An 11,419-nucleotide genomic window follows, 5' to 3' on the forward strand; every position below is an offset into this window, starting at 1 on the left:
TAAAGAGACATAAATATATACACTTGATTTTACATATGTATATATATATATATATATATATATATATATAAATATATGCACATACATGTATATATGTATCTAATGTGACAAGTGACAAAGTGACATTGAGTCATTATTGTCACGGATCGTCTGGACACTTAACGAGATGCACTCTAAATATTTTGCATGTATGTATATATATATATATATAATATATATATATATAATATAAAAAACACCAAATAAAATTTACTAGGTTCCTTTGGTTAAGGATTTTTAGTCGCAAATGACAAGAATAGGCTTTGGCCACCACTGCGTACCTTGGCAAGCACTGACTTTCTTACTTTTATCAATCCATAACTTGCAATTGATAAGATAATGATAAATGCAATTGATATATGTAAATGCAATGCACTTGGCATATTGTTCAATGCCAAATTGAAAAACACTAGTTGGTAAATTAAGAAAACGGTGCAGGAGTTTTTTATCCACAAAGATCAGTTAATACATCCAAGTAAATGCAAGTTTTTCATCCACAATGACAAGTACTCTGCCAACCCAGGAAGCACTAGATGAGCAAATCTTCCAGGCCATCAAGGACAACAATTTACCAAAATTTGAACGTCTGCTCACGTACTGTCGTGTCCATCCAAAGACCATTACAGATAAAACCAGTAAAAATAACACACTCCTACATTGTGCCGTGGAAGAAGACAGTTTTGATATTGTCCGAGAATTGTTAATGGAGAGGTGGCAAATAAATATAAATACTCAGAACGACGATGGTGACACTGCCCTTCACATTGGCGCCAAGAAAAACTCCGATCGACTGATACATCTGCTCCTGAAAAACGGAGCGATCAGTGATGTCGTCAACAAGGAAGGTAAAACATTTCTGGATGTCGTCAGGAGAATGGCAATTCAAAGGGAGGCCCACCTGGGCAACCACCAGGTGGATAAATTGAACCAACTGGGACCTTCTCAAAAAGTAACATGTAAAAATTTTTTTTGCTATTTTTTTTTTAATAAAAAGAACAAGAATAAGAACAAATGTTTGAACAAACATAAAATAACAGTAGATTTTGTTTCTAGGTCAAAGTGATGTTCAAAAAATAATAAGAGCTGAAGACAATGAAACATATAACGCAGCTAAAAATAAAAATAAGACAGTATTTAGGCCTTTATCAGACAGGAATGATAAAATAAATTGCATTGTCAATCATAATTGGTCTCTTTTGCACATCGCAGCATACAATGGACATGTAGCAAGGGTTCAATCTTTGATAGGTCTGGGAGCAGAGATAAATGCCGAAAATAAGAACAAGTTTACGCCACTCTATTGCGCGGCTGCAAATGGATTTAAAGATGTAGTTCAACTATTGATCGACAAAGGTGCAAATATTGAAGCTAAGGCTGATAAAGGACAAACGTCTTTGCACATTGCAACTTCGTATAATCACTTGGATGTAGTCCAGTTTCTAATTAGTAAAGGCGCCAATGTCAATGCTATTGATAAAGACAATTGGACACCATTGCACATAGCAGTGTGTAAGGATCACTTGAATGTTGCCCAGGCTTTGATTGCAAAAGGTGCCGATGTCAATTCTATCACCAAAACACGTGGCACTCCATTGCACATTGCATCTGAAAACGGCCACTTGGAGGTGGTGCAGTTTCTTATTAGCAAAGGAGCTAATGTACATGCTATTGCAAACAATCATACTCCATTGCACTTGGCATCTCAGAATGGTCACTTGAAGGTTGTCCAGTATCTGGCAACTAAAGGCGCCGATATCCATGCTGTTAATAAAAATTTGTATAAACCTTTGCACATTGCAGTAGCAAATGGTCACTTCAACATTGCACAGTTTCTAATTAGTAACGGCGCCAATATCGATGTTGTTACTGACAATGATTGGACTCCATTGCACTTGGCAGCCCGTAGGGGTTACTTGAATTTTGTTCAGATTTTAGTTACAAAAGGTGCCAAAGTACACGCTGTTACTAACAGAGGTAGTAATTCATTGCACTTAGCAGCTGGAAATGGTCACTTGGATGTTGTTCAGTTTATGACAACTAAAAATGTCAATTTACATATACATAGTATAAATAAAAGAAAATGGACACCATTGCACTTTGCAGCGTATAACGGTCACTTAGATGTTGTCAAGTTTTTGATGAATAATGGCGCCCGGATCTATGATTTTTACAGAGAAACTTGGAATCCCTTGCACTTAGCGGCTCAAAATGGCCACTTGGAAGTAGTGCAGTTTTTTATCAATAAAGGCGCCAATATCAATGCTGATGGTGAAAATTATTGGACTCCAATGCACTCAGCAGCCAATTCTGGTCACAAAAATATCGTCGAACTATTGTTGGACAAAGGTGCAAATCCTAACATAGTAAACAGAAATTATAAGACGCCAATGGACCTTGCCGCCGAAAAGGGACATACAGAAATCGTTGAACTTTTGAAAGGTAAAACAACATCGATTAATAATTAAAAACAATAAATTTATGCAGGTTGAATTAGTGTTTTTTTTAATACTGTTCCATAAGTTTTGTGTCACAATTTGACTCTTCTTTAGTGGGTTATGTATGTATGTATGCATGCATGTATGTATGTATGTATATGTATGTATGTATGTATGTATGTATACATACATTTGTATCATTGTTAGTACAAATGCAGCAAAGCCATTAATTTTACTAAAGCATCCGTTACTTTAGCGTCGACCGCCATTTTCATTCCAAATTTAATTCTGCACTTAAACACAAATAAACACACATTTGTACACATTTATACACATTTTCACGTTGAAACACACATTTACACATTTATGCACACTCTACACACTCAAAAATATTTATACACAATCATATACTACACCATCGCGCTCTTAACCTTCTACTTCCTCGTCCAATTCCCTCGATTTTTGTACCACCTATATATTTTTATTCCCTCTTAAGCTGCATAATAAAATAATGGTATTTTGCATCGTTTTATGCGTTAACCATACACATCGATGGTCTTTGCACATTTTTCAAAGTAGAGTAAAGTAAATTATTAATTTATTACTTATCTCTTCTTCGATGTTAATAAATTAGCATTTAGCAATATTGAGGTTTTTAGTCGTCTGATTTATTACACGAGAGTTGCATCACTCAAAATCATTCAGACCACCAGGGCTTGGTAATAGAAATCGTTGAAAAATATAAATAACTATTGGGTAATCATTGGTATTAGTATTTGGATAAAAGACATATTTAAGTATACCATATGCAAGTTAGAGAATTGCTGGACAGAGAAAAATTTAGTTCGATTTATACACTAATGAAAAATATGGTATTGTAAGAAAATTGTGAATATCTCATATTTTTGTGAGAAAATTTATCGATTCTAGTATTTGTTGTTATAATAAACATATTGAAGTATGACATAACCGAATTTCAGCATTACAAACTTTTGTATTAAATAAAATTTTCTTAGTACAAAAATAAAAAATTATCTACAAAGTATACATAAAAGTTTATATACTTTATAAAGCAAACCAACAGTTAAGTTTTCATTTATATATACGCCAACCCTGTACATATATATATATATATATATAATATATATATATATATACATTTACATGTATATATGTATATTTATATATAAGGTTTATGTATATATAAACATGACCGCAAAAAACCGTCACACTCGACGTGTTATATAGTAACGAAAGTCTAATGAATAAAATTTACCACAAAAGATCATATTTCATGAACATTATACGCATTATAAATTATACATTATATTTACTTATATATACATACATATATATACATGTATACATATGTATATGTACATATATACATGTATATATACATAAATATAATCTCCTTGTACAATATTTTTCCTCACCTTGCACGTCTATTTTTTAAGTATGTCTTGGTTGTTCACATTTTTTTTGAATATATATATATATATATATATATATATATATATATATATATATATATATATGTGTGTATATTCTCAAACACTTAAAGAAAAAATTACAGGTTCCATTTACAAAATAAACTGCAACGATTGCATGTATGTTACGTTGGAGAAAGCTTCCAATATATCTATAAGAGAATAGGCCAAAATATTTATAATCCAAAATTTCCCAAACAATTCAAAACCATGTTTTCTGAACACGAACAAATAAATTCATTATAATAATTCTTTATAAAAAAACATTAAGAAATTTGATGAATCCTGTTCAATTTTTAAAAAATACTTTTTTCTGTTGTAGAATGTTAAAATTTCGATATGGTGTACTTTAATATGTGTACTATGACTACAAATACTAAAATCGATACGTTTTTTAACAAATATTCGAAATATTTATAATATTAAGAAAAAATACATAATAGCAGTTTGTTGGATGAAAATTCACATAAATTAAAGTGGAAAAGTTGTATTTTTTTTAAAATATTGTTAATTTTAGAATGTTATAATTTGAATATTGTGTACTATATCTACTATGACTACAAATACTAAAATCGATATGTTTCCCAATAAATATTAGATATTTTACTCTCATATGAAAAAAAAAACACGAAAGCCACCTTGTTGGATAAAAATATTCACAAACTAAAGTAGAAAAGTTGTAATTTTAAGAAATACTTTTGTTGGTCTTAGAATGTTACAATTTGGATACAATGTACTTTAATATGTTTACTATGACAGCAAATACTCGATACGTTACGGTGGTAAAAGCTTCCAATATATGTATAAATAAACAATTCAAAAACATGTTCTCTGAACACGTAAATAAATTCATTATAATAATTCTTTACAAAAAAAATAGATTAGGAAATTTGATGAATCATGTTTCATTTTTCTAAATTCTTCTTGACTTATCAAACGTAGTTCATCATCGTTATTATTCGACAGTTAGCAAAATTTAATTAACAATCACAAATTTTATAAAAAACTTAATATTTATGTTTTTGTTTTCTACATTATTTTTATATCATATTTTTATAATTTTCATTTTCTTTTTATTAATTTTATGTTTTGACACTTTGGAAAACTATATTCTAATTATATAGCTACAAGATTCTACTACACCTTGACTTGATTTATTCAAAAACAAAAAATACTAGACAAATCTTTTCTTTTCAAATTTTGTAATTGGAAGTTTTTCGCTAAAATTATAATTTACCTAAAAGATGACATACCTCAAGAATGCCTCAAGAGTACTATTAATACAAAACTAATACTTTTAATGCTATTAACACGAAACTAGTACTATTATTACTATACTAATAAAACAACCTTAAACGCCCTCATTAACACAAATGTACTACAGCCATTAAAAAATATAAAATTAATAAAGTCAATAGTATAAAATGAATCCAAGTTAAAAAAATCCAAGTTATGTTTTATTGTGTGAATGTGTTCTGTAAACATAGTTTTTTTTTTAATTTTGGCTATTTTCCCCAATATAAATCTAATCCCAGTGCAAACAATTAATTTGGTAAACCAAACGACGATATATAATATATATATATATATTATATATATATATATATATATATCTTGTTTACAAAGTTAGTAAGTCTGAATAGTGTTGAATTTGTTCGCAGTCTTTGATTTAGCTAGCGTTAATAAGATTCGAGTTGGATTCTAGTTAATTACAAACTTAATGTATCTAATGGCCTTTTACACACGTCTTAAACAGACGTATAGACAGACGGACGTCTAAATATAAAATCTATACTAGGGTTTGCAAATATACATATAGACACGAAAAAGTCTAACTAAAATTGGACAAATTGGTAATAAATTATATTGGAAAATTACAACAGGAAAAAGTCGTACTAACATCGAACAATTTGTTAAGAAATAGTAGACAGTGAAAAATAATGTTTTTGGTGCAATTTTATATAAAAGATTGTGCTTTTGACAATTTTAGTATTGAAGTTGTTAGTTTAGTGTTTGTTATTATAGTAGACATATAAAAGTAGGTAGAAGAATTTTTGTGCACTGATGATAATATTTACTTTGCTCTTCCATGTTCAGTGTGAAAAACGAAGTTCTTGTTTAAGAAATTTGTTAATATCTCAAGATTTTATAAGAACACATAACAATTTTAGTATTTGTTGTCATAGTAGACATATTTAAGTACAACATATTCAAGTTACAACATTCTTGGACAATGCCTTGTGCACTGTGCACTGAGTATTAGTTACTATCTCATAAGTTTATGATAAAACAAAGATTTTACTAATTTTTTTCATAGTAGACATATAGTCATAGTATAGCATATATTATACTTAAAACGTTCTAAATCAAATATATTAATAATTCGTAATTTTCCAAACAATTCAAAACCATGTTCTCTGAACACGTAGATAAATTATATCGTATAAGGGGCGTCCATTAATCACGTGAGGTTTTTAGGGGGAGGGGGGGGTCAGACAAAAAATCACGAAATATCACGTGGGGGAGAGAGGGGTGTAGTAAGATATCACGCGTATTTATTTTTGAACTGATTTTTAAAAAAAAATCAAATTTAAAAAAAAAATCAAAAACTTTACAGTTTTTTCACGTAACTAAAAATACACGTGATGGTTTGATGGGGGAGGGGGGGAATTTAAATATCACCATGTATCACCAAGGAGGAGGGGGGGTCCAAAAATCCTCAAAAACTCGCTCACGTGATTATGACAACCCCTAATGTTGAAGTTTTACTCAAATACATTCCTAGAATGGAAACACTTTTTTATAAAAAGCAAATATCTTGAAATTTTTTAAGACAACTCATGGATTTTAGTATTTATTGTTATAGTAGACATATTATAGTATAGCATATTGTACTTAAAACGTTTAGTATCAAATTCAAAAGTTATTATGAATTTCTAAATTTTACTTAAAATACATTCCTAGACATGGAAGGAAATACTTTTTTATAAGAAAGTAAATATTTGAAATTTTTCAAGAAAACTCATCAATTTTAGTATTTGCTGTAATAGTAGACATATTGAAATACAACAAGCCATAACATTTAGGACCAAAAAAAATTTTTTGAAATTTACAACCCTTCATTTTAGTTTATGAAAGTTTAAATCTAACAAAGTGGCTCGCGGGTACATTTTTCTTATAATTATAAAAATCTCGAAAATTTGCTATAAAACCTATCGATTTTAGTATTTGTTATAATAGCAAACATATTTAAATATAACATATGCAGATTACAGTATTCTAGAATAAACTATGTAACACTGAGGGTAATAATTACTTCTTTTGGAACAACTACGTATAAATGAGTTTTTTTCTAAGAATTTTGTTCATATAATTATTATTTTTAGTAAAATGCTATAATTTGGGTATGTTCTACTTGAATATGTCTATTATAACAACAAATAATAAAATTGATAAATCTTCTAAGAAAACTTTGAGGTATTCACAATTTTCTGAACAAAGAATCCTAGATTTACATAGACAACGCAGTTTTATATGGAAGTTGAAAAAATTTTTAAAATAGTTTTGCTCCTTTTAGTATATTGTAATTCTAGTATGTTATACTTAAATATGTCTACTATGACAACAAATACTAAAATCGATACGTTTTCTAACAAATGTTCGAGGTAATTTTAATCTAACCAAAAAAGTACACGATTGTTGGATTAAATACTCAAAATAAAGTGGAAAAGTTGTAATTTTAAGAAATACTTTTGCTGGTTTTAGAATGTTACAATTTAGATACAATGTATTATGACAGCAAATATTAAATCGATACGTTAAGGTGGAAAATGCTTCCAATATATTTATAAAGAATATTATTCAAAATTTCCCAAACAATTCAAAACCATGTTCTCTGAACACGTAAATAAACATTATAAGAATTCTTTATAAAAAAACAGACATTAGGAAATTTGATGAATCATGTTCAATTTTTTAAAAATGATTTGGATATGATGTACTTAAATATGTCTACTTTGACAACAAATACTAAAATCGATAGGTTTTCTAACAAATATTCGAGATATTTATAATCATACGAAAAAAGTACACGAAAGCAACTTTGTTGGATAAAAATATTCAAACTAAAGTGAAAAAGTTGTAATTTTTTAAAAATTATTTTTTTCTGTTGTAGAATGTTATAATTTGGATATGGTGCACTTTAATATGTCTACTATGACAGCAAATACTAAAATCGATAAGTTTTCTAACAAATATTCGAGATATTTGCAATTGCACGACAGTTTTATACATTTCTGGATTGAATTATCATTGTGCAACTTGCCAATAGGCAAAATGCACTAGTCAAACCTTTATTATATATATATAATATATATATATATTATATATTATATATATATATTATATATATTAAAATAAATATAATAAATCTTTTAAAGCGCATATTCGCACTTTTGCGAATTGCAAATAAATCACAAACGAGTAATCTAATTAGTTTGTTAATTGACTTTAATGGTTTCAAGCGTTAAATATATCACTCGACAGATGTAGCAACAACGTCGCAAAAAAAATAATATGAAAATAGAAAACTAGAAGAACACTGAGGGTTTAGGCAAGAATGGAAATGAAAAGAATTGAGCAATTTGGGAAAAGAACGAGTTATAACCGAGGTATCTAGGTAATAGGTACTACTTGAGGTTTTTTTTGATATGAAATTGAAGATATCTACAATATTTGTTAGTAAACACATCGATTTTAGTATTTGCGGTCATAGTAGACATATTAAAGTATAACATACTAAAATTACAACGTTCTGAAAGTACTAGAACTATTTAAGCAATTTTTCTGAAAGTACCAGAACTATTTAAGTAATTTTTCAAAGGACGTTCTTCATCGGGATCTACGACTTGAAGTACATTTATTATAAATAAGTAAATATTTCAAATGTCTGTTAGAAAGCACATCTATTTTAGTATTTGTCGTCATAGTAGACATATTAAAGTATAACATACTAAAATTACAACATTCTGAAAGTAACAGAACTATTTTAGCAATTTTTCAAAGGTCGTTCTTTATCGAGATAAACGACTTGAAGTACATTTATTATCAAACTGAAAATATTTCAAATATTTCTGAGCAAGCACATCGATTTTAGTATTTGTCGTCATAGTAGACATATTAAAGTATAATATACTATAATTACAACATTCTGAAAATAAGATAAACTATTTTACCATGGTAATATCTCGAATGTTTGTAAGAATCTTCAATATTTCTTAGTAAACACGTCGCTTGAAGTATTTGTCGTCATAGTAGACCAATGAAAGTATAAACATACTAAAATTACAACATTCTGAAAGTAACAAAACTATTTTAACAATTTTGCAAAGGTCGTTCTTTATCGAAATCTTTATCTTTTGAACTTCGTCTTTTATCTAAATCTACGATTTGAGGTACTTTTATTATAAATAAGTAATATTTCGAATTTTTGTAAAAAAGCATATCGATTTTAGTATATGTCATCATAGTAACCATAATCAAGTATAATATATCAAAATTACAGAATTCTAGAATTGGCAGAATTATTTTAATTAGTCCTTCAATTGTGCAGTTTTCATTTTATCGACAATATGAGGTATTTTTATCATAAAACTTTAAATATCTCAAATATTTCAAAGCAAGCATATCGATTTTAGTATTTGTCGTTGTAGTATATAAACTTCGTTCGTCTCTAATCACTCGTTTATTGTCTCTAAATACACTCTCTACAATATTCAACGTCAACAATATAAAACATCAAAATTGTAGTTTTGTAAAACAACCAAAACATTTTTTTGAAAAATTTAAACTTTACTCTATTAACTCATCCCTTTTATTATATATGATTTCAACGCATTTATTTACAATATTTTTAACTTCCCCTAGGGTAAGTTTATGTAATTGCAAAAAATCGAAAATGAATAATTTTATATATCTTTACGTTTCAGAGGTTTCTGAATATTTTGGCATACCTTAGAAAAAATGGATGTATGTGTGTGTGTGTGCGTGTGTGCGTGTGTATGTGTGTGCGGATACAAATTTTCGTCGACGATTTCGGGAACACGGATGAAGCGATTTGAATAATTCTAAAACATTCGATTCGTATTGATAAGGAGACGTGCTGATTAGTTTTTGGCGAAGACAGGTCTAGCCGTTCCGAAGATATGGGGGCAAAAAGTGCCAAAACGCGTAACTCCGTTTTTAAGAGAACGGAGTCTCCGATTTAAATAATTCAAAAAGTATTTTACTTGTATTAACAAGATGAAGAACTGATCCATTTTCATGAAGGCAGGTCCAGGGTTTCGGAGATCTAGTAAAAAAGTTAAAAAAATGCCATCTGGCGTCAAAAATGATCATTAGACATAAGCACATCAAAATTTTCAGATATTTTATAGAAATTTTAACAATAAGTATGAATTTTATTTACATTCCTATGGGTTCCGTACCAATGCTTATCCGTTAGACGGCGGCGCGGCGCTTACGCGCTTCGATATTACGTCTCTATGCAGTTAAAGCAGTACGATTGCTTGAAAAAAAGTTCAGAATTTCCAAAATATTTCAAAATACATTTTCTTCAAAAAGTCCTTTTTTTCAAAAAAAAAGTAAATTTTTGTCAAAAAAATTATAGTTTCTTAAAATCTAATTTTTTCAGAGTAAATTTTTTCAAAAAAGTTAATCTTTTAAAAAAAAAAAATTAAGGAAAGTTTCAGCAATTTGCCTTAAGGCACGATGCCATGCGCCCCACTAGTTATATTTCAAATATTTATAGAAAAACTCATCGATTTTAGTATTTTTTTATATTAGTAGACGATCTACTTTTTTAAACTAGAAAACGAGAAACGAGAGAGGAACTAGAAAATCGATTTTTTTTAAACATTTCAAAATTCTCAAAAATCTAATAATTTCAGTCTTTAATTATTTTCAAGATTAAAAAAAAGGTATGGGAAGTTCCAGCAATTTGCCTTAGGCAATATTAGTACATAGTTTCAAAAGTTACAAAAGCTTCCTTAAATGATGATGCCATCTATATGCACATACTTTAGCAGATAAAAGAACCAATTCAGTAAAATTTAAAATGGATAATGTATATTTGTAAAATGTGTTCCTTTTATATCTTTAAGTTTAACTTTTATAGAAAATTGGATGTGTGTGTGTGTTTATGTATGTAAGAATTTTCGGATATTCTACGTTTCGGGAAACATGGATCAACCGATTTGAATGATTCAAAAAAAATTCGATTCCTATTGAAGGGAAAACGTGCTGATTAGTTTTTCGTAGTAAATTAACTAACAATTGTTAGTGATTCATGTATTTTTGTTGGGAGTTTATTTTTTTATAATTGAACAATTTGCTCCATAGACGCACTAATAAATATTGTAATAAATAATTTCTTATAGTTTCTTATTAAAAATGAGG

General features: G+C 28.6%; 1 protein-coding gene across 1 annotated transcript; it reads left to right on the top strand.

Moving 5' to 3' along the window:
• Positions 1–538: 538 nt before the first annotated feature.
• LOC113363110 (ankyrin-1-like) lies at positions 539–2,504 on the top strand. Its single transcript, XM_026605592.1, has 2 exons — positions 539–995; positions 1,093–2,504. Exons 1-2 carry the CDS (start codon positions 539–541, stop codon positions 2,502–2,504), a joined length of 1,869 nt encoding a protein of 622 aa, XP_026461377.1.
• Positions 2,505–11,419: the final 8,915 nt, after the last annotated feature.

Source organism: Ctenocephalides felis, unplaced genomic scaffold (genome assembly GCF_003426905.1).
Source record: "Ctenocephalides felis isolate EL2017-DRISC unplaced genomic scaffold, ASM342690v1 CF-g0.4_SCAFFOLD_00845, whole genome shotgun sequence".
NCBI classification, from domain to species: Eukaryota; Metazoa; Arthropoda; class Insecta; order Siphonaptera; family Pulicidae; genus Ctenocephalides; species Ctenocephalides felis.